Source organism: Rhea americana, unplaced genomic scaffold (genome assembly GCF_003343005.1).
Source record: "Rhea americana isolate MKP2758 unplaced genomic scaffold, rheAme1 scaffold_152, whole genome shotgun sequence".
In the NCBI taxonomy this organism is placed as follows: Eukaryota; Metazoa; Chordata; class Aves; order Rheiformes; family Rheidae; genus Rhea; species Rhea americana.
In genome coordinates, this window is record NW_028185617.1 from 180404 (window position 1) to 204943 (window position 24540).

Below are 24540 nucleotides of genomic sequence, written 5' to 3' on the forward strand. Positions count from 1 at the left end.
AATTAATAGTTACAAATCTAACACTTATCTGTATTGTGAACTGCACTACTAGGATATATACAAAAGCAAGGTATTTGCTATACTCTGTACTGCACTGAGATGGTGGAACTCGTGCTCTCCTATACTGATCCTTTTGATGATCTTTGCTTCTTTTTTCYTTTCTCTCCATCATCCCCAATGCCTTGTCCACCTTCCCCTTTCTCAACCTGAGAACTTCAACTACCTCTCCTCTTCYGCCACACATGTTGAAAGAGCAGTAAGAATTTGATGTCACTTAGTGCCTTAAGCTTGCCCCCCAGCAGTGCATGAATAAGAGCCGTAGCAGGGGCCACTTGAGCAGCCTGTGGTCAGCATTTTGCTGATGTGAACTCACTTAATGTTTACCGYGACGATTCCTCACCTTAAATATTAAATTAAGCATATAGAAGAAATGGTTTGTGTTTAATTATTAAGCAAGTAAATAAGCTCTCTATAAATTTATTGCAGGAAATTCTTCAGTCTTCTCCTTCATCTTTAGTTTTGCCTGCTGTTGACTGCAAAGCTACCCGTTATCTTTTGGGCTTTCTTCAGGAGTCAGCGGACTGGAAGTTAACAAACATAACTAATCCTGATGTCTCTCTGCTAGAAGTGAATACATCTAAACCAAACTTATTTGTAGTACAACTACAACCGTTTATCAGGTAGGAATTTGTCATAACTAAAGTTGACCCAAATATATGCAAGATTTTTAAAGCTTTTTGAAAATATCTGTAATATTCAGGAAATTTAAATATCAAAATGGAAGTTTACAGGATCATTAAAGTTAATTTTCTTGTAAGTGTACTTTCAATTACTTTTTATGTTTTCTGATGAGGTTACCAGGTATAATAGCTGAACTGTGTTGAGAAAATCAATCAGGCATTCCTCTTTCACTTACCTCATTATATGAAAACAAAAGGACAACTAATAAAATTAAGTAGCAAAACATTTATAGCAGAAAAGCTGATTTGCTTTATGCAATGCATTATTAATCTGCAGAATTAATTGCCAGAAGYCATTCCAGGAGTCAAAAAACTGTCAGGATAAATAAGCAGCCAAACAAATATACAAACAAACTAAAAGTTAATGTCAATAATGAGACTAGTTTCCAGCACACTAGAAGGAATAAGAAGRCTATAATTCTTCATGTGTCCAAACCTATGACAACCATTATCTAATGGAGGTAGAGACAGATTATTTCTTCAGGTGACTATTAGCTACTTCTAGGGCTTTCGGAGCTCTGTGGATTGTCTGGTGCAGATCACTCGTGGATACCGGTGCAGATACTGGATGTGGGTCACTGACCTAATCTGGGATGGCAGCTATTGTAATCAGTTCAGCAGAAAGCTGTGCAGTTCCTATGCATTCATACTGAGTATAAGTGATGGCAATGGCACATTGAGGAAATACTAAATGTGAATGTATTGAGTCCATCTGCCTATCTTGTACTGGTCTTCTCTCTTCCTAAATTGCTACTTGGGCGTCAGTACATGTTAGTATATGGTCCATGTATAAACGGACCTTAAGAAAACACAATCGTAGCTATCGTGTCACTTCAGAAATGATATCCACACTTGGCAGCCATTCTAAAGAGCTCATGTACAAATGTTACACCAGGGAAGAAGGAAGGCATCAAATGCAAGGAAGGCTGGGGAAAGGATAACCAAAATAATATGAATAACCTGGCTTTTCTGCAGCTAGGGAAGTTTGATGTTTCTGAGGAATCATCTGAAGATGTGTCCTCTATTGCTAATTTCTTTGCAGAAAGTTTGCAGAAGAAAAARCTTGTGAATAGAAAAGAGAACAGTGGAGGGACTTTGTAATCTGGCACTKARAGTGATACCTATGTACCTCTGTTCATATCTATATACACTTCTAGGTAACATTGTTCTTCTCTGTAAAAGATTTTTAATTATCTTTCTCTCACTTTTTTTGTAGTAACTTAAATGATGTTTCCACCTTGGAAGCAATTGCTGAAAATGGTAAGCAACGTGACCAAGATATTACTAACATTTCATCAATTAAGTCTTTATTTTTGCTTGAACAGATTGTAATCTCTAGAGTTCCCTTTCTTTTTTTTTCTTCCCCCCCCCCCCCCATCTATAGCACTTATAAGTAGTCAGTTAGCACAGTGCTTAACTGAATGGCTGATTCAAAATCCACTGAAAGGAATACAGCTCTGTACCAGACCTGATTYGCAGTTATAACGTACCCTTGCTTCAGTGATGGGCCTTTACACAGAGCCTGAGATCCTCCCAGTTCAGAATATGAACCCTACATCTCAAGACCAGCTTAGACTTACTCTTTGGATCTTTCCTTTGCACAATTTTTTGGAGATGTCAGATTCATCTAGTGGTTCTGAGGTCTCAGTCTTCAAACAGAGACTAGGTGATTGATTTTAGAATTGTTTATTGGTTTTGCAGGTATTATATACAGYTCAGTAAGGATGAATCTCTCTGTACAATTCTATAATAAACCTTTTCTTACCTGGTATCTGGCTGAAAAAGAGTTACCGTACACTGAGAGARCTCTAACTTCTTGTAGGGTGTTTACTTACTACCGTAAAGTAGAGACCATGTTATAAAGTYTGCAAATCACTGTAGTGGTAGTTTCAGTGACAGACATTGTGCAGTAGATAAGGGAAACAATTAAGCAGTTTTCCCTTCTTGTTCCCAGGAATTATTAGATACAAAATATCCTTGACTGCTCTAAACATGAGCTGTTTTAGTGGGCATTTATATGTTTGTCATTAGCTGCACAAACTCAAGCATAAGTTAACAAGGGAACTGTGGGATGATGGAAGAACAATCTATACCAACTTTCTGGTTAGTGTGAACTAGCTGTTATCAGGAAAGATATGTGTGGATCTGGGAAAACATGCCACTTTGTATGGCTAAGTGCAAAATTTTGACTTAGTATTCCAAGTCACAGCTGTACTCTAGAAAAGCAGAAATGTGGGCGAAATCCTCACCTTCTGGTACTTTTGCCAAAGCAGCCACTGAACACTTTGCTGAATAAATCCTGGAAATATCATCAGCAAGAAGTTTTAATTCCAACCAAAGTTATTGAGACCCTGTTCCTTTAAAGTAGCCCACTGAAAGTCTTTGCAGCTGATGGGACCGAATCCCAGAAGAATCATTTCAAATGTAGTAGTAGAGAGTCCCAAATACAGCTTTCAAATCATGTGTTCTGATCTTTATCAGGTCTATGTTTTGTTTACAGCATTACCACAGTCATTTTGGCAAATATTGGTATCAGGAGACTCTTCAAGGTCATAACTATTTGCAAGGTCATTAGTTATTGGTATTTATTATGGAGTGACTCCTGTTACATCCTATCTGGATAAGCAACAAAAAATATCATTTGTCACAATATCTGTAATATGACAAGTGAATTGTTAGCCCATAAATAGTACTTGTGGTGTTTTTTTACAGTATCAACAGTAAAACCACAGAAAAGCACTGCAGAACTGTATGAAGCTGCCTAGCATTTCCCAAACCCTTTTATGTTTGCCACTGCAAATTCTTTCCTTTTCACTGTAGATGATTTAAAATCTGATGTAACAAAACATTGGAGAAATCTCTCCTACTGTTTCACTCCCCACAGAGAGCAAACTCTGTAAGATGAAGCAAATAGACCCAGATTCTGCCCCAAGGAAAAGTASTGTTCTGAACTGTCTACAAGCTGAAGAAAGACAGGTTTTTCTACGCACATTATTAAAAYGAGATACACCATGAAATCCAAACAGGACTTGTTTGGATCCCCCTGCTCACGATTCAAGGGATTCGGGCTTATTTCCAGTCTCTCCCTCCCTATTTTTATAGAGGTAATTTTTATAACTGTTGCCACAAATATTCACCTGTACACTCTCTTTTTTGTAGTAAGCTTTGGGGGGAGCAGCTCCTCCCTTTCTTAGCTCCATACAACCAAAGGACATTTTTTTGGTCTTCTTTTACCTCTCTTCATTCTTCTTTATATCTTTGTTCATTTTTTTTTCTTTCTTTCTTTTGCACAAGGTTTTTTGCCAGTTTTTCTAAATGTTTCTCTTCTCAAGAGAAGGTTCTTCTGCCTTCTGTCATGTTGGCCTTATGAATTCAGCATACCTCCAAACAATGACAAAGCTGCGTATGACTCCACTTGCGTAACGTGAAGTTCTTTGATTGCTTTTGCATCTATCCCTCTTTCCCTCTGATTCTCAATCTAGTCATCCTCTTCCTCTTCTCCTGTCCAATATTCTTCCCCTTTTCATAGGGCTCTTTTCTGTTCTTTCTCTCTTGTTCATAGTTTATACTCTCTCTTTCTCTTGACTTTTATCCTTCCAGAACATTTCTTCTCAGTTTCTTTCTTCCCACCTTTTATGTATAAAATCACACAAAGAAATTATAATAGACTAGAAATTAATAATAGCACTAATCTACAGTTCCCTGGTGATGTTCAAGAGATCCGTCTCCAGTAAGTGAGAAAGGTTTAATCCTTCCATGAGGACACAGAAGCAGAGAATTAGACCTACTAACTAGATGGTGTCATTCTGGACAAACCTTTTACATTCATAGATCTACATAGTGTTTCCTTCATTCATCGTATCTAAAATAGAACTTGCATTAGGATCACTGTAAAGTTACTCTAATGTCAAAATTACCATCTGGAGACGACTCTTTTTCTGCTGCAGAGAGACTCTAGGATAACTAATGTCGTTTAGATGCTTTACGATAGGGTGGACAAATCTAGGCCCTTTGCCTTGAAGAACTTGCAAATACTTCACAAGTAACATAGATTACATGGCTTGGAGGAATGTTGGTCATAGATAAATAAGGACTTATGGTCAACTTTATGGTCATAAATATGCTTGCAGCAGCCTCTCTGAATGAATGTGTTGCCTCTCGAATGTTCTGAAAGGCAAGAATCATAGATTTTACTKGTAACTATAGTTACACATAATTCATTATTGAAGTGAAATGGAAATGATGTGTGATTTCAGAATATAATCAGTTGTTTCAATGAAAGGAAAAACAGACAAAACCTGTGCATTTACCTCTGTAGTAGTATTCCTTCCACAAATTTTGACTGAGGCTCCTGATATTTTTAAAAATAACTTGTTYTCTGTGCATACGTAAYATGAAATTTACATTGTGTAATTCCTTAAATCCTTGGTCCCAAAATAATTACACTAGTAATTAGCAATTACTCTGTTTCTCATAGCAGACACTTTTTAATAATAATTTTTTAAAAGTGAACTTTRCATAGCTGTGATTCTCGACTAAAATGAGGAAATCAATTTGATAAAAAACTCATAGAAAAAATATTTATACTTACACAAAAATTAGGCATTTTTCTTAGTTAGGATACCATAATTGCTATAAGCATAACACTTTAAAAAGGGTTAAAAAAGTAAGATTTGCTACTAATACAAGAAAATGAAATACAACTGGTGTAAAGTATACCTTTGAAATCTGAACARCTTGTTTGTCTGGGTTATAAAATACCCATTCATTAGACGTTTGTGGATGAGAAGTGGAAAAACACTGATAAAGTGAATGTTGGTMTACTGGCTTATTTATCAGTCCCAATGTTATCAATTATCAGTCCCAACACTAATAATCATTCTTGATTCACAACTATTATGCTCCTTATCATAAGTGGATCTTAATATTTCTGTATACAGTTTGAAAACATTTATGAATCATAAGTATTTGTCATAACTACCTGTAGTTGCAGAACTAAAAGAGAATCATCTGTAGAGAGTTCTTTGGACCTTATTGAAAATTCTAGAAAAGTCTGGCAAGAGAAAAAGKTTGGAAACTCAGGCATTTTCTGTAYTTCTTCTAAATATAAAAGCCAAATTGGAACCTTCGCTTCAGGACTTGACCTTTCCTTCATTTTTCAGAAATATTCCAGCATAATCTTACAGTGTAGTCAATAGCAATATTTTCCATACCCTGCTGAGGGTAAAGAGTCAGGCTTTACCTGTCTCTACAAGTTTCTTGAGTTTGGTTTCTCAGAGATCATTTGTTCTGTGTACTTTGTAATTCACAAACTAATACTACTTCAGCATTATTATTTATTAACTAGTCACTTGACAAACAGTTTAGGTATGCTGCTCTCATTTGTTAATTRATTTCTCATGCTCCTGCTTTTAATTTTAARAAGTTYAGTCTTTCAGGTATTTTTCTACTGTATTTGTTGGCTTCAAAATCACGCCTTTGTCCGAACTGCTGTAATATGTTTGCTTTGTCTTGTGCAATTGGAACTGTGAATTTCTGAAGACACTGAACACGTCTTAGCCCTTTCGCAGAAGTTGTCATATAAATGGTACCAGCACCTAGACTGTATAAAGTAAATAAGATTAAACATCTAGCTTGTTACATCCAACAACTGTAGGATTTTTTTTTCTCAATTGGCAGTGTGTGTTAAATTACACAAGTTTCTCTTTATAGATAAAATAATTGGAAGACTGACCATGGGTCTACAGGACCGAGGGAYTCATTTTTCAGTAATTTATACTGCAGTGAGACCTTCAAGGGTGAGTAATGTTCAGTGCCCAGACCTGCCAATTTTTTTGCATCTAACAACTTAATATTTACTGAGCAATACTGTACATGATTTTCAAGATTACACAACCAAGCAATCTATATTGTATGAGGTTTTGACCAGAAATGATTGCTTGAATTTTCATGTGCAATAGCTCTATCGCAAAACAGTTGAAGTCTAACAGTCTAAAAGACTATGAATATGCTACATCTGTAGTTGTCTTTAGAACTTATTAAGGAAGATGTTAGATTTTTTCCCCCATTTAACTCTAATGGTTGTGCAATATGTTCTATGTGGAGACTTGGATGACTTGCTAGGCTTCTCTCRGTGCAGCTGATTCATGTCTAGATCAGGCCAGTGAAGAGTGAGTGCTGTTAATTAACTGACAGCTTAAATTAATTCCTGGTTTCATTCCTTTTAGTCAATGTTTGATATTTACAACTGGAACCCAAAATTCATAACTTGAACCTTGCTGATAGTCAGAACAATGTTTATAGCTGACATCAAATCATGTTAGCAATAAGCAGCAATAGGAGAAATTTATTTATGCAGAATTCTCTGTTTTGTATGAGATACTTGATGTAATTAARCAATATTTATATTTTAATACAATTAAATGGAAGACAGTCATGCCTTGAGGAAAACAGAGTGCAGCTCCYGCTGAAGAGAGTCATAGAAGGGATGGATTATATTCTAAAGAGCAGTGACTCTGAAAGGAACTTGTCTGTTCTAGTGGATGACACGTCTGAGCTCCCAAGACAGTGCTTCGAATTTAGACTCAGAATAACACAAACAGAGAATACAAAAATTATGATTTCCTTGTCTTAGACAACAAGAAAATCATTACCAGAATTCTTTGTTTAGTGTGAATGTGATCTTGAAAAGATGGAGAGATTTCAGGAAGTGAATGTTAAGAACAGTTCAAGGCCTGGAAAACCTACTTTAAAGGGATATGGAGTGAAACTTATTTAGCTTATCCAAAAGAAAAGTAAAAGTCAACTTGACTTCTGTTTATAAGTTTTCTTTAAACGAAAAATGAATGGCTCCCTCAAAGGTGTTCTGTGTTCAACCAGAAATGATCTGGCTCTTTGCAGGAGAGTAGACTCTTGAACCTCTGGCTGTCCATCAAGGTGATTAGAATGGCCCTTTCAGACCCAAGGCAGCAGGCTGGTTTCACTGGAGGAAAACAAGAATTTTTTTCGATAATTGACCTTATGAATCTTGTTTCCAGACAAAGATTTTCAAGATGAGAATTAGAGCACAAAGGCAGAGTGGAAGGAAGCTCATATTGTTATTCTCAGTGCTGTATATTTCTTGTGGTAAAGCAGAAGACTTGAGTCTCCAGGACTTCTGACCTGCTTTTCTCATAAATATGGCATTAATTTTTTATGAAGATCTCCCCCCTTAAAAAAATAATTATTACGGGTTTTTACTGTTTGAAATGAAAGGGTAATGGTCATTCTTAGCTGCAAATATGCATTTGGAACAATTGGAATGAAAAATATTTTTAATTAATGCAAGAATCGGAGTCAAGAGCAGGAATTTTTGTAGCAATTTAAAAAGTCTTTTGAATTTTAAAATCCACACGTATTTCAACAGGCTTTTTAAATTAAAGTAACTTAATTTGAGAAATTGGAACACTTTTAAATAATTAAAGCAATCTATTTTAAAATATTCTGCATTTTAAAAATGAATCTATTTTAAACTTTTCTTAATTCTGTAAATTCAAGCCCATATAAAACCATTAAGAAGGTTTTTTTTTTCACAATAATTTTAAGTTATTGCAACACATTTAAGGTTRTCAGCTTCTGTACAGAGCTAGGAGAGGCAAAACAAAATGACAGCTACCTTTGAGTAGTTGATCTACCTATATATTTACATATAACCTCTTCTCAGTATATATTGAGTATCTTGCCCTGTGCTTAAACTACTGCAGATGTGAATTGTTTTGTAACCATAAGCTAAAGGATAGATTCCTTCTGCTCAAGCTATRAAGACCATATTCTATGATCTAGGAGTTACARGGTCACTCCTCAGTGACAACCAAGAGATCATTATATATAAGAAGCAAAGACTTTGATCATATGGGAAGAGATTTTACATTACTCAGTACACTTGAAGCTACTTAGTATGAAAGATTTGCATTTACTAAGTGGGTTTTTTTTTCCCTACTGGTGAAAGAAATGAATTTTAAACATGACATACTTTTTTTCAAAAAAAAGACAGCTCGTCTGATCAGGTAAATTCATTAAATGCAGTGAAGCTTCCAAACACTAGAGCTAAGAGGTTATTTCTCTCTGGATAGCTCTGTCTCCTTACCGATGGACAGTTAACAGCTTCAGAGCATCTTGTTATATCCATTCATCTTTCCGTGATCTCTGAGAGRAAACAACTGTGAGGCATGTGTATATTGAACAATATTTCAGACTGGAATTTGCCTCAGAAAGTGAATTAATGGGATAGGAAGCCAAACTCTCCTGTGATTGAGTCCCATTGCTGACTTGTTGAGGAAGAGATATTTAGTTTAGTTAGTGTAGTTTGGGTTATAATAGTCATCAGTAACCACAGTGCAAGATGGAGATTTAKTCAGGCTAGTTCCTGTTCTGTTCCAGTGTCAGGATTTGAAGTTGGTAGGTAGAATGTTAATACCTGGAAACAGGATATTTACTGACCTACATGAAATGGTTTCATGAACCTGTTGATGATTCCTCCGGATATCTCACTCCGTCATAAAAGAGCTGCCTTCCTCCAACAGGGCTGCTGCCAGTTCTCGTGACTCTCTGCCTTTGTGGTCTGGCTGAGTTGCTCTGACACTGAGAGAGTGATTTGTGTCAGCTAATTTTGGACATCTGAAGTCATCAGCTAAGGCTTTCCTTACAATCAGTGGAGAGAAACAGGTGTTTTTAGAGTGTGATTCCTCGGACCTATTTTGTAGTTGTCTGCTGCAGGATGGGGTAAAACTCACCCTTCGGAAATCAGAAATCTGATTTCTCTCTGAAAACTGTAAAGGCAGTCCACATACTTACATCAGCTCTCTGCATTATTCAGGCAACTCTCACACAACATTTCTCATTTTCCTATCCATTAAAAAAACTTGAGGAAGTTTTCTAATTCCTCCCAAGACTTGAGCAATCTCTTCTACTCCTTGAAATTCATTTGATAGCTTTTTTGTTTAGGAGAATCAAAACATTCTGCAGTCCTTGTTTATCTCTTGCATCTGGAAGTAGTTTTCCTTCCAGAGGGAATATTTACTGTCTTCCTTAGTCTCCTTAGACTGAGACCTTGAGGATGAAGGAGTGCTCTCAGGCCTAATGAACGAGTCAAGGAGAGGCAATGGCCCAAACTGCTGTGCCCTGCTGCCTCCTCTCTGAGCAGAGTATCTTCTCAAGTTCAGGAACTCCCAAAGCCCAGTAGGGGTGGCTGATGTGAAGAACAAGGATTCAGYCTAACCAAACGATGTTATGTGAGTCTTCTCTGCTGTTTTGTCACCAGCCAGATCTCACTCACATTAGTTGCTGGGGAAATAACTTCTGTGTTCTCTGGTGAATGCTCAGAAGCTCCTCATGCAACTCTCAGAAATGGACTGTGATCGGTTTCAGCTGACATTGAGTTCTCAGGATTATATGATTTTTCTTGTTCCTGGAGACTGTGATTGAAGTCATACCTCCTTCTCGAGCATGGGTCTTGTGGTTGTAATGCATAATTTTGCCTGTCATTGTAAGACTGCATCATAAGTCTTCGTTTGGAGGGGGTAAAAACGCTGCAGTGCCTGAAAGACAGACATGCCTTGAGTCAATCATAAATCTCATTGTGTTTCCCACGCTTCAGGTTCCCTTAGTGTGCATGTCACATTTTTACAAGTTTGCTCCTCAGACTTCTGTAAGGCAGCTTTATAGTTGATGTCTTTTCCTGGTTTAGCTGAATGCTATTAAAATCACCATGCGGAAGAACCACATATTGCCAAAAGGAGATTTATGGCCGTCTCCTAGTTGATAYTCATTTTTCTGATTCCACTTTTTACAGATGCATTGTGAAGTGCTGTTTAAACTCTCTCCTCTGCCTTCACATTTCCAGATAATTTCAAATACATTAGTCTTTTRACTAATTCATTCTTCATTTTTCAAGATGCCTACTTCAGGTAGCTTCTTTTGGACCTTTTTGTTGAATCTTTGATCCCACTCAGAGCCAGCATCCTGATTTATATGAAATTCTGATTAAGGAGATGTTTTTAACTGTTTAAAATAATCAGACATTATAATGGGAACTTTCCTATGAATCAAATGTTAGCAAAACGGTGATAATTCTGTTTGCTAGAGTTGGAATTGTAGGGTGGGTGTCCTCGTGCATCCTTGAGTATGAGAATTGCCTTATTAATTTACTTCTGTATTCTTAACATTTGAAGGAAAAATTACAGTTTGAAGTAGTATAATAAGGCATCAGTGCTTCAAAACTACAAGAAGAAACCACTGGAATTGCTCAACCCTTCGCCTTCTCCCTCCAGCTTAAAGAGTTCCATTATAATAATAATAAAAAACCCCTTTAACTAGTAGGTGAGGAATATGCACTTAATTATTTCACAGATAACGTAGATTTTTCTCCTGATTAGAGCTAGAGTCATTTTAAATAATTACAGAAGAACTGTTTGAGGCTAGTTGAAGCCAGTTCCCYGTCACTCTAGAGGGAAAAAGAATGAACATAACAGTCAAATTATCTTGGAAATTGAATGTTGAGGAGGTGAGAAATGCTTACTGACAATTCTTTCTGATTCATTCCATGTATTAGTGTGGAATTCAAGGAAATAACTACAAGCTAATGTTTTACCTTTAACCCTAGACTTTGCACTACTCTTTTCTAGACATAAAGATTCACTTAACTTAATCATTTTGGTAAGTTTATCATTTCCTTAAGTTAAATATATTGTATTTATATTTTATATGTGCTTATTGACTTCCCTGGGAAATGGAGGGAAAAACAGAACTAAACTATTTATGTTTATTTGGTCAGAACATTTTTTTTAATATTTTCAGTTGCTTGCATATAGAACACTGAATAGAGTTCTATATAAACCAAATTGGAGAGTTACAAAAGAGTTTAAAACTGAAGACTTGGAAAGCTGGCAGGGCGGTGGAGGTGAGAAGAGATACAGGTGAAAGTGATATGTTCATAAAAGCTCTATCTTAGAAAAAAAAGAAAAGACAGGAATTGACAAAATGCAGATATAAAAGCTGCAAAGAATATTCTTAAATATCTATTTTTATGCAGATAGACATCATAAAAATAAGCAGTCAGATCAAAATTAAGGTATAAACCTAAAAATAAGATAAAATATATGGAATGCCTAACTGTAAACAATGATATTGATAAAATATTTAAAACTTTCTTGAAGGAAAATAACAGGATAAAAATTGTATAGGAATGGAGTAGACCAGTAAAGGAGTGCTGCTGTATCTTAAAGGTAATTTGGATTCAGGGTGAGAAAGACAGCTATTCGAGGAATAGCTATCGAGAGAGTCTTGGAAGACTGATACTATATGGATCTGGCTTTAGCCTGAAGAAGCCGTAGACATATACTTGTGATTTGGTGAACTGTCCTCTATTATGTTGACTGACTTAACGGACCAAAATGGTAGCCTAAGCACAAGCAGACGAGAAGACACCTATATCRTAGACATTTAAAGTTTAGTCAAGAGAATTCTACCTACATGTCTAAATAGAAGWAGTTTTGCATTATACTGTGTTCACACAAGTGAAATAGTAGCTGCTCTCGGAAATGCTACAGGAGGCAAGAGGCTGCAGAGAAAGCAGGTGTAATAATTCTTAGAGAGAGACTTCATGAAGGTGGGGCAGAATATCATGCAGAGGTTATATTTTGAGATTCTAAGTAAATGAGTGTTGAAACAACTTCTCAGAAATCCTACAAGAGAAGAAGCAACCTTTAGWCCTGAGTCGTGTCCAAGAATTGTTCAAGATCGAGGTCAGTACCCATTCTGTATTAGTTACCATTAGGTGCCTRAGCACGAAGAAAGGAAGTACAGAATATTCACCATAGAAATATTTAATTTTTAAAAAGAAGAACTATACAGAAAACCAAGCTTATAGAAAGGAAATTAAATTCATCAGCTAAAAGAGTAAAATGTTTATAGATTAGAACTATATATTAGAACTGTTATATACTCTATGTTCATAGAGAAGAAGCCATTTAAAGAGAATATGTTAAAAGCTCAAACTATATGTAAATCTGTTTTCGAAAGACTACTTTTTCACTCCTACCCTTAAGGAAACCTCCCGAAGTCTTACATGATAAACAACAGAGTGAAAGTGGTGAGGCTAATAGAAGTAAAAAAGCCATGCTTCAAAAAATCAAAGTCCTGTACACATAAAGAAAATGAAAAGGAATATAAATTCTTGCAAGTTAAGTGAAGGCAGACTAAAGAGATTCTGAGGAATAATGTGCAAAAGATATAAAAAATAATGAAAAACACATTAGACAGGAAGTCGTTTGCAGAGCGTTGGATCTAATCAAAAAGAACTCAGAAAAATATGTGACAACACAAAACCAAATGAGTATTTGCATTGATGATCTTTGTGGTGGAACATAAAGAAGTTCTCACATCAATTACTTTTTTAGTAACCATCAAGCTTCAAAAATTTTTGCTGTTACTGAGATGATCATAGAAGTCATTTCAGAACAAATCAATAAAATGAATACTAATATACCACCAAGAGCACACAATTTTCACCTAAGAGTTTTAAAGAAAATAAAATAATAAACTGCAAAAATATCAATTTTGTGATTTACGATGTACAGTACATAACATTATATGTGTGTGTGTGTGTGTGTGTGTGTGTGTGTGTGTTTGTGTGCAAATATTTCATACATTAATTTGGCCTTAATCGCAGAGGACAGGTGGCGAGTGTGACAAAAGATTTGAAAAGAAGTCACATGTTTCTGAGGAAGTATAACCAGGAAGCAATACTGGCCAAATTGACTGAAATCAAACTAGAAAAAATGTAGATAGRTGGAGAAAATATTACATAGCTTCAGTGTACTTTAAGCTGACAGATCATGTTTTTTTTTGTAACAGAGTCATAGAATATGCAGGTAAAAATGATCCTGTTGTTACAGTCTGATTACATTTTTTAAGGTTTTGRCAGCATACCTTTCTAAAAGCTACTAAAGAAATTAATTTTCTCATTGGTAAAAGAGATGGGATTATCTTATGCATAAGTAAAAAGAAAATAGAAGTCACAGGTTAAAAAAGGGGATCAATATTTACAGTGCAGTGTAATTATTAGTGAAAATCARTGGGGACTTACGTTGATACACGTGCTGTTCAGCACAGTCACTAGTAGTTGGGAAAAGGGGCTGAAGTCTAAAGGTGCTATAGTTTGTTGATTACTGACAAGCTGGAGAAACAACTCACAACACTGAGTTACTGGGTAATAAAATGGCAGGTGAAATTCAACATAATGGAAAGCAACACATGTAAGGAAAACCTTAAATATGCATATTACATTGTGGTGAGTGGCTGTTACTTCTCAGAAAAGACATTATGGTGTGATTGTGGGTAGATTTCGTAGAACATCACAGCACTCAAGAGCAGCATGAATAGCAAGCAAAATGTTAGTAATTATTCAGAAAGGAAAAAGGCAAAACCAAAAGYTTCAGTTATTTCGCTGTGTAAATCCTTAGTGACTGCAAGTCTGCAGCTGGAGCACTGTGTGCAATTCTTGCCACTCTGTCTACAAAGGGATACGGTAGAACAACAGGATGAAAGAGGGAGATAATAAAGTGATAAATAAAAACTCCAGTAGCATGGACAGGCTAAATGGCAAATAATTATTCACCATTTCTGGATGCTGTTCACTATTATGACCACACACAGGAACCTAAGAGCACCAAATTCCTTGAAACAAACAAAATTAACTATTTTTCACTTTACACAGTTTTGAATGATGATAAAAGTACATGGAATTCACTGATTTGGTAAACTAACAGAAGAAAGATATATCAGAGGCTGATACATATGTTAATTTGAATACAGTGTTCAGCTCTGAAGGTCTCTAACCCCAAGATTACAGGAATGAAAGGGAGTATTCTGGGACAAATATTGTTTTTATTTACCCTTTTCTTATTTTTATTCTGCTAGTTGCTGTCTGCAGCAGTGACAGTGAGCTAGATGGAYCTTTGGTCTGACAGTTTTTTACTAGTCTTATGTATTAATTTGGCAGTGGAAGGTTGGAATATTTACATAGCATTTCTCTGTAATAGGAATGTAAATGGTAATATGTAACTTTTTAAACAAAAGGGCATGAGCTAGAAGAAGCTAGAAGCTAGCAGTTTAAAGAAAGCTCCAGTAAAGGAAGCTTATGGACTTTCCCRTTCATTGTTGCTTATTAGGTTGCTGTAGAACTGCAGCTTTTAAAATATGAAAATAATGGTCACATTAAACTGCTGTACACAAATCACTGTTCTGTTGGCAGTCAGAGTATCCATAAAAAAATGGCTAGTCAGCTGGAAATCAAGTTGGCAGTGCCTCAAGCCTGGTCTAATTTTCCTTATTTTCAGTGTAATGAAATGGATCAGATTTTTCAAGATCTCTCTAAGGATCCCTCTAAGTTGCCCCTGAGAGCTCTGAATCCCTTCCCACCTAAGAGGTGGATGCCTGTTCCTCTTTTGGAGAAAGAAGGGGTTAGAAATAGGAAACCTTTTCACCCATGCAGAGGGTCACAGCATACTGGTTTCCTCCTCATCCTAGGGAGGAAGTGCAAAGATCTCTGACTCTAGCTGGGTAGCTTATGCATGTGTTCAGAGCAGCCTTGCCCTAAGCACCTACCTGCAGTACCTTCTTGTCTTCTTTTTCACTGTATGAATTAAATAAACAAAGCTGGAAAAATATCCTTCTGGTACAACCACAGGGTTGCCCCATGAAAAAGCACTTAAATCCTGCACCATTTGATTTCTAGTTCAGTCTCTCATCTGTGCTAAAGAAATAGCTATGAGARGAACAAAGAAACGCTTTACCACCAAATTACTGAAAAATTTGCCAATCGTCAGATTCTTTAGGAGTATTTCTGATTCTGGGAAGTGTATGGGTGATCTAAGGGCTAGAGGCAGTATAATAAAAACACCTAAGTTTAAGTGCATCCATTCTGTAACATAGTTAAGACTAATTAGAAGGCATCTGTATTATTTCATTTTAGTTTCAGCTKCTATTCTATATTCTAGCTTTATTTTTATTTTAGAAAATAATTCAGTCATTTTATATAGTCCCACAGAAATTTTCTATTTTAAAAATTCAATGTTTTCTGGTAGGAAGACATTTTGTTGGACAGATCYAGATCTACCAGATTTGTGCATGCAATGGTTGTGCTTTTCTCTACTTTCTGTTACCTTGTCTGAGATCCATTGAAGTATTAGACCCCTATTCAAAGCCGTTAGCTAATGAACTGCTGCTATATGCAGCAGGAAAGCAGGAAAGAGGTGCCGCTGTTATTCATAGATTGCTACTGTGCATACGCAGGCATTATGTTCATAACACAGCGTACAYGCCTCTAAAATTAGAACAGAGGATGATAATCTTTTGTGTAATTTTCAAGCATTTCAAGCACTTTCAAGACTTTAACAAAGAAATAAAGAAATATATCTTTTTGGTAATGATGGGTAGTTCTACTTAAATGTTCWCTCTAAAACTTACCATTATTAAATACTAGAGGCTTTTCTATAAAAAAACTAATAACTTGGACTTGCATGCAAGCTATTCACATTTTTTTTTTGTAAGGATTGCACTCTAGAACTTCAGTAGACAAAGCTAATAATGAGGCCGGAGTGCTACCACAGTGTTGACATTGTTTTTGAAGTATTTGCATATTAAAATGCAGATTCTGCTTCTTCCYAAGGACCATGTTACCCCATCCCTTGTAGCTGACAAGTTTCAATTCTATAGATTTCACTCAGCAAATATATGATATCTTTTACCATTTGGACTTAGAAAATTTTGTCAAATTAGAAAGTCAGCTGATTACAGAAACTTGTGGAGCTAGTATCTTTTGGGGAAATTAGCCCTGTGCTGGCAGATCCCTTAACTCAGAGCAGTGCAATGATGTACTGTCACCTGAGCTAGCAGCAGCCACTACCGCAGAGCCAGAGGCAGTGGAAAGACTTGCCAAGCGGGCCAGCAGACCCTTAGCCTTTTCGAGAGCCTGGGATGCTGCAAGAKAAGAGGCAAATTAGCCCAGCACCAGGCTGACGAGACTCTACGCCTTCTGGCACCCAGACTAGTATCACCGCACTCTACAAATTCACAGATTCACTCTACAAACCAGCACGGGAATCTCTAATATGGAGCTGTAGTGTGACATATATCCTCAGTGTCACTAGTAGACACACCCAGGGTAAATACGGTAAGAAACCCATCCTTTTCCTGACAAAATGCCACAGGTCCCTTATGTAATTTGTTTGAATTATTGCTGTAAAATCCAGACTTACAAGTTAAACTATAAAGTGGTGCCTGATATCCAATTTTATATTACATGTCATATTTTGTCCTTGTTCTGTCCTTATCATTCTACAAAAGCCTCAATGTTTACCATTTTAATGCAGCATTGCAACTGTAGTTGTTTCTGTTTTAACCCAAATGACTGAATGAGTTCATAGAAAAATATTTAATAAGTCATAAATTTAAACAGTATCAATATACATTTTAGTTCACTACAGTATGTAAGACAAGCCTCAAGTATTCTAGCACCTAGATATCTGCCTCTGGCACTTTCAGCCAAATCACTGGCAATATCTTGTAGGATAAAGGGGATTTCTTGCCTTTTCATTGAGCAGAACTCTTGCAAGGTGAATCTTAAATTTCATTTTGCCTCCTTACTCTTGAAAACTCCTTCTCCCCAATATATGCTTTCCTYGTGACCTTAACAATCTTCCTTGCTATTGCTCCAAAATTTTTGTCAGGGTGTGTGCTGCCAGCAGGAGCAATTGCTTGTGGCTGAATCCACCCCCAAGCCAGGCTTGCCWGTTACCTGGAGAGAGAAGCTTGGCTATGGGGTGAGAACAGCAGTAAGCATCAAGTTGGGGATCAAGCACACAATCAATCCCATAGATGTGTTAAAACAAGTCCAGTCTTTGTTTTCTAATACCAATCACCTGATAAGGTTCAGATTTCTAAAGTTTAATGCCAAAGTGTCATGACAATGGTCAGTAGTTACAGGCTACAGGAGTGGCTGTTCTACCCAGCTGCTGGCAAAGGCTGTACGTTTTGGACTCACTTGAACTGGCAGGTTAGAAACTCACAGGACAGGAAGCAAATTACTAAACTGAGACTGATGACGTTGACTGAGATGTGTCTGGAAGCTTCAGTGAAAATATGGTCATYTTGATACAAACTTGGAAGGGGAAAAGTGTTTACCAAGAAGAAAGAAACAGTGGTAATCTCCTTCCAGAAGGTATTTGCTGTTAGTTCTAAGATTAACTTTGTCTAGATTTTCTGATATGGTTTTTGTTTATATGTGTACATTCTATCTTACATACACTACAGTCATAAAAAAATAAGTGGATTACTGTGAGCAACAAAGCAAAGTAAAAGATTTTTTTTAAATTGAAAATACTTGTTTTAATTAACTCCCTATCCAGGGAATCCAGTTTGCCAGTATTATTGGCCTTTGCCTTGTGATTCATCAGGCTAAAAAGACAGCCCAGTTTCCCTCACAAGTTCCTTTAGTGTAAGTTCTGTCTTTCTCTGTTTTCCCCRAAAGATTTGTCAGAAATGGAGATACTGAAAGCAAAGAATGGCATTGTCTCATTGAACAATATTTTTATGGAGAGAATCTGACCAGTAGGTACTGAATAACATACTAGTACCATCATTTACTATTCATTTATTCATTCATACATTCACCCAAAGAACTGTAAGCATTATGTGTAACTTTTTAAAGTTCCAAATTGCTTTCCTTAAATTATTACTGTACTAAATTTTAAGTGTAATATGTAATACTGTCCATCTCTTCTCTCTTCAAGCTTCTCTTCAAGAATTGGGAGGAAGGCGCTCCAGTTTTGCAGATTAGTCCCCYAAGGTGCTGCAGGATTAAAATATTAAATATGGGGAGGAGAATTTTTATGGATTCGGGTTCTTAATCCTTCAGTGACTAGTCTGCATCTGGGACAAACAGTGCTGGCAACTCTCCCAGCACTGTGAGTAACACATTTTGGCCCTGGCCTGCATATGCCGGTTATGTAACCTACCAGACTCCTGTCTAACCTCAGCCCACCATCACTACATATCTGTTTTTTCTTACTGCAGAAAAGGTTCCTCACCCTTTTTCACGTCTCCCTTGGCAACTTGGATTCCACATAAAGACATATGGAAGTGAGGAAAACAGCCAGTTGGAGTGGGGTATTCCCCTTTGCAGTCTAAAAAGTGATGTAAAATATGTAAAGCTTCCTTTATCATCATGGCAGAGTTGTCTGAAACAGGGCCCAAAATCTAATGTTAAAACTGGGAAGACTGGCATCAGAGAATACTTTTTGAATGATACATCTGGTACACTCGTTTCAGAGGTAGTTCTTTTTTACAGTGTAAACTCTTATTTCTTTTTTTAAAAAATATTAATTTAGAAAATCATCTGATTAACCTGAAAATGAGTTTTAAAAATCTAGCAGACAAYCAAAACATTTTTTTCGTTAGAATAATTGTATTTGGGGTGTTTGTCCTAAGTGAAATTTCATTTGAAGAATTTGAAGCAGGTCCTCCCACTGCTGAAAAAGTTTGATATAAGCRTCATTTAAAAGTTGCAGTGAGAAAACAGAAGGAAATATCATAATTTTCTTCAGAAAGTTGGCACTATTGTGGCACTTGTGGACATGCTTGTACGTCCCGTATATGCAAAAATCCCTTGCATCTTGATAAGATCTTTTAAGTGGAATAATTAGCTCATCACAGCAGTACAGCTCCTCTGCTCTGGGTTCTGGCCCTCACATGGTCCCTCTTGCTCATTTGCCWTTGTACCATATAGAATTGCACAGCGTATTCCCTCATATTCTCTATAAACCAAAGTTCGGCAATCGCTTATACAGTTTAGTGTTACAAAAGGACCCAACTGTGAAGAAACACTCCTAAACATAAACATATGAGCTAAAACCAGAGATCGTATTTATACAGACCACTAAACTGTAGCCATATCATAAATATTGCTGGGTTTTTGGCTTTTCTAAGTGAAGATCTCCAAATGCTTTCTGATGGCTTGGGTAGCCTCCACAAATCACTATGAGTTAAAAAAAGAGYCTATCATTATCTCTTACAGTGGAACTTATATTTTAACTCTAACATAAGCGTCCCAGTTTCACTTTTGTGAAAAAATCTGGAAGATGAAATGTAGAATGCCAAACTGGCTGAGTGTCACAATTCCTGAGTAATTTTGCTTGATGATAGAAGTATGTGTTATTAGAAAAGGGAGCAATCTGATGATAATGTCAGCTAGTAATCTTGGCTATATATCCTGCAGGGTGCTATAGCACTAGTAATCATTCTTAATAAATGATTGCTAATGATAGGATGTATCTCATTTCTCTGCATTCTTTTCTTCTCCTCGTTTCCCTCTAACACATTTACTTGAAAAAAAACAATGTTTTAGCTAGAATGATATATCCAGAAGAAGGATGAGAAYAGTGGCTTATTAGAATATTAATAAAGAAGAGGAAAAGAAGGAAAAGAGGCTACGAAGATGATCAGAGCATCACCTGGATGCATCTCTACCCTCACCTCCCTAAAAGTACAGAARGACCTTCCTCTTGCTCTATTTGTTACAGTAAGAGCAGTGACTGCTCAGAGGGGATGTGGTTACGCATTGAAATGGAAAGAAGCAATGAGCACCATCAGGACACCTTTCCTATTGATATGCACGCTTAAACACGGCAATAAAAAAGACAAGAACATGCAAGATTGAGACAAGAGGCACAACCATCTGCTGAACTAATATCTAAAAATCCAACTTTGGATCTAGTGGGAAACATAGCTTATTTCTATGGTTCATTACCACTCATAATGAAATTTTTGAATCATTCACAATCAGTGAAATTTTTATTTTTCCAGCATTTTGTATCTTCACATATGTGTTTGCAACCATTCAATTTCTATTTGTTTGTAAATTCAAATATATAAAATACCCCTATATCTTTTTTTCTTCTCCTAGCCATTTTATTTTGGAACAACCAACAAAAACAGCAGCAACAACAAAACAAATCAACATTTTTGGCTCTAAGGTCTGTTTCCTTTGCAAAAGACCAGTATGTTGATGCATAAAAATGTTGCCAGATCAGCTGTCTTTCTCCTTTCCAAAACAGACAATTTTGAATTAAGAGGTTTGAAAAACAGATCAAAGGGAAGAATTTTGTCCAGGCTACTTCTATTGCAGGTCCAGCTAGTAACCATAGTGTCCAATTCTGATCTAAGACAATGTAAATTTCATTACTTTCTGTACGTGTCTGAAACAGAGAGAGGCAGGAATGTACTGGAGGAGCTTTCAGCTTTGAACTCCAGCTCAGCCAGAAGGCTTGMTTGCCACCCTCAGTTCTCCGGTAGGTGCCAGGCTGTGGTGCTTTTCATATCCTTCTCCTAGTCTCAAAGCATATTTTGAATGTGCTAAATCACCTCAGCCACCGGTAACATTTCTGAGGCTTATAAAAATGCACCTGGAGGATAAAGTGGTGAATATATAGGCCAGGAAGTCTTTGGAGGCATTTCTCAAGAGTGGTGATACTTTCAGGCTCTAATCTGACATATTTGTCCTGCCTGCCCATAGTTRTGCAAGAAAGGAAAGGCTGCACTGCACAATCTACGACCTTCCATATTTTACGTCACAAATATGAGTGTTTGAAACAAAAGCTGCTGTAGGAATGTTTGGCAATCTCTGTTGTTTCCCTTCTTCAGCATGGGTAAATTTGCTAAAACAGGTTTAGTCAGGAGAAACAAATAAATTTTTTGATCATCTCTGGCACTCCTTCTTTACAGGTAAATGCTCTGGGTTAATACGTTTTCTCAGAGACTGACAGGAATCTTTCTGTGAGAGCTTCATGGTAAAATACTGGCAGAAGAGCAATAGAAATAGTGTCATAGTCTTTTGAATATATTCTAATAGTTTTCTTTTTGTTTTAACATATTTAAAACTAATCCTGAAGGTTAGCCCAATTGCAGTCTCTGATGTAGCATTGTTTTTAGCTATTAGCACGTGGTTTTTAGAGCCCTCTTTGGATGATATGCCAGGCCCACATCATGAAGTCAATTGTTAGACAGGATATAATTTAGACTTCARCACTTCTCTGTTTGAAATAAAATGATTACATTGCAGGAGAGCCTAAGGGAAGATTAAAAGTTTTATATCAAAAGTTTCTTTTGTTGTACATTCTTCTTTTAAAGAAAATGGGATTCATTTAAAATAATATGTGTTCTGATGAAAGAACCCTACTCTGAACTAAAAAGAAATTCAAAAGCTGTGTATGTATGTGAAAGGAAGATGATAATCTTCACCTGAGTATTTAGTCAAAGGTTTTTAACTCAACCCATTTTTCTTTATATCTAGAATGAGATCTGTAAAGCCATATTGTAATATCRTAAATAACAAATGGAGCAGCAGTTAAAGTGACAAAATCTTATGGGGCTCCTCTCCACAGACAGGTTATAAAGCTATGTTATAGCCTCTGTTCAAGCCAACAGACTCTTGCCTGTATAAATGGTTCTTGACTATCTTTAAACCTTCTGTAAGTGGTTTCAAGCAATAGATCCTCATAATTATAGTTCCAGTAACTCCTGTGATGCCTCTCATTCCTTGCATCCCAAAGTTATCCAAAGGCAGAAGTCACTCGTAGATTACAAAGTTGTATAGCTGACATGGTATTAAAATAGATGGAATAGCCCATATCAGGTAGAGTATTATATGAACAACAGGACAAAGTTATTGCCCAATCAGGTCATCTAACTTTTACCACTGGTATCAGTGGGATAGTTTTTACCAAGGATGCTCTGAGTGCTTTTATAAGAAGGCATTAAAGGGAGTTCCTGGAAGCCTCTTGATAACAAGTATATGTGCAATGAAGCCTCATCATATTGGCCAAATGACCATGATCTTCTTTTTCCAGAAGCTAWCAGAAGAGTAAGCCTAAATATAAAACTGTTATAGTTCAATAACCTGCCTGCCTTCATGCTTGTTAAAATGAAGAGTGCCAAAACTATTAATGTTGTTGATAAGGGTGGTCATTGAACTGGCAAGATGAAGATTTCTTGTAATTTTACAATGAAAGAATAAAGTTTTTTTTCAGTATGTTCCTCTGTTAAAAAGAAAAAAAAGTTTATTCCAGCTTTATTCCATATCAAAACTAACGGGCACCGCTATCCCAAGGCAATGTTAACATAGTTTTACACTCCTTTGCCTCATGTTAGTAGTGGATACCATGCAGACACCTGACTATGGGAACCAGGTTAACACCATCCAACGTCCCTCCATACCTTCCATTGGATAGAGAATAATAAATATTGGTGTCATTTGCAGATTGAAGAAGGATTTTAGCTGATAATATAGACTTGTAAAGCTCTGTGTTCAATTACCAATATCATCTCTTGCAAAGACAATGAATTTTTAATGTGCTGTTATTCCAGATTTCTAGAAGAACTGACGTGGCATGGGAATTAAGACGACAATTAATGGCCACTGAGGAAGAAGACAGTTTATCATATCCTCCACTGAATGTGACCAATGGAAATTATACATGCATCCTTTTTTATGCTAGCAATTTCAGCCTCAAGGCCAACGATTCACTTTTTATAGATTTGACAAATACAACATTTGTAAACCAGAATGTGGATGTTTCCTCCTCTGAGTGCTCAGACACCAACACAACGTGCGTAGAACAAGAAAATTCACATCACAACACATGTGATTCTGAAAGCTAATCAGAAATGGTGCAGGGGTAACAACTTAATACTAATTTAATTATTTTCTTCTAAAACATACAGAATAAAATACTAAATTGAATATCTTAGCAGACAAGATATGAGGCAAGGATACAAAAATTGTGCAAATGAAGCCTCTGTTTTGATAACTTTTTTCATTTTACATTTCTGAGTTCCCTGCTTGTTTATAAGCAGGCGTTTGGCTCACATAGGTTTCTCTGTGCTCTATCTTACAGTCGTGCAAATCTCCACTAGCTTTAGGGAAGATGATGATTTCATTGTAGAAGTCTCTTGAAGTGGAGCCAGTTCCCAGACAGTAATTCAGCTGGAAGTAGATGAATGAAACATGGTCACTGTTTTCCACTATTTTGAAGAACGTGCTCCTGTGTGAAAAAAAAAAAAATCTGTAGAAATGTTTTGTCATRTTTTTCTGTGTACTGAACCTTTGCTACATGACTTTTTAAATTGCCTATCGATATWGAATATTCCATTTGATTGAAATGCTACGATAATATAATTAAAACTGATTAACATTAAAAACTTATTTCTTTCTCTTAGACTGTCATTAAAATACACAAACCCAGTGAGTGGAATCAACAGCCTGGAGATAAGGTAACGTAACTTCTTAAATAAATCTTTATGATATACAAAGTCTGTTTGTAAATTAGGACAAAAACGGGGAGGATACAAGTGAAAATATTTTCAAAATTATTATTTTGTTTCTGTGCTGAGGACTTACTATACAATAAAACAATGATGCAGTTTTTATATAGATATAAATATGCTCAGGTAAACTTTTTCACAAGTGATATAGCTAAATAGCCATCTGAGATACTGGCATATGAAACATCTTGTTGCTATTGTTGCTAATACGATCAGACCATAATCCCATCTCAAGGGAAATGTAACTGTGATTTRTAAATAATTCTAGTAGCTGAACTCAGCTTGTATGGCCAGGGTTGTATCCGCTGTTGTGGATTACCTGCGTACTCTACTGGAGCTTGCTTGTATCTAATAAGGCATTGAAAAACTCATAATTTTTCAGTTC

General features: G+C 36.4%; 1 protein-coding gene across 1 annotated transcript in view; it reads left to right on the plus strand.

Annotated features, from left to right (window-relative positions):
• ATP6AP1 (ATPase H+ transporting accessory protein 1) overlaps positions 1-24540 on the plus strand; it is a 47960-nt gene that overhangs the window by 12000 nt on the left and 11420 nt on the right. The window contains exons 4-8 of the mRNA XM_085299701.1: positions 487-680; positions 1957-2000; positions 6453-6538; positions 23199-23440; positions 24051-24104. Of these exons, the coding sequence (XP_085155827.1) occupies positions 487-680; positions 1957-2000; positions 6453-6538; positions 23199-23440; positions 24051-24104 (620 nt within the window). The remainder of the gene's footprint in view (positions 1-486; positions 681-1956; positions 2001-6452; positions 6539-23198; positions 23441-24050; positions 24105-24540) is intronic.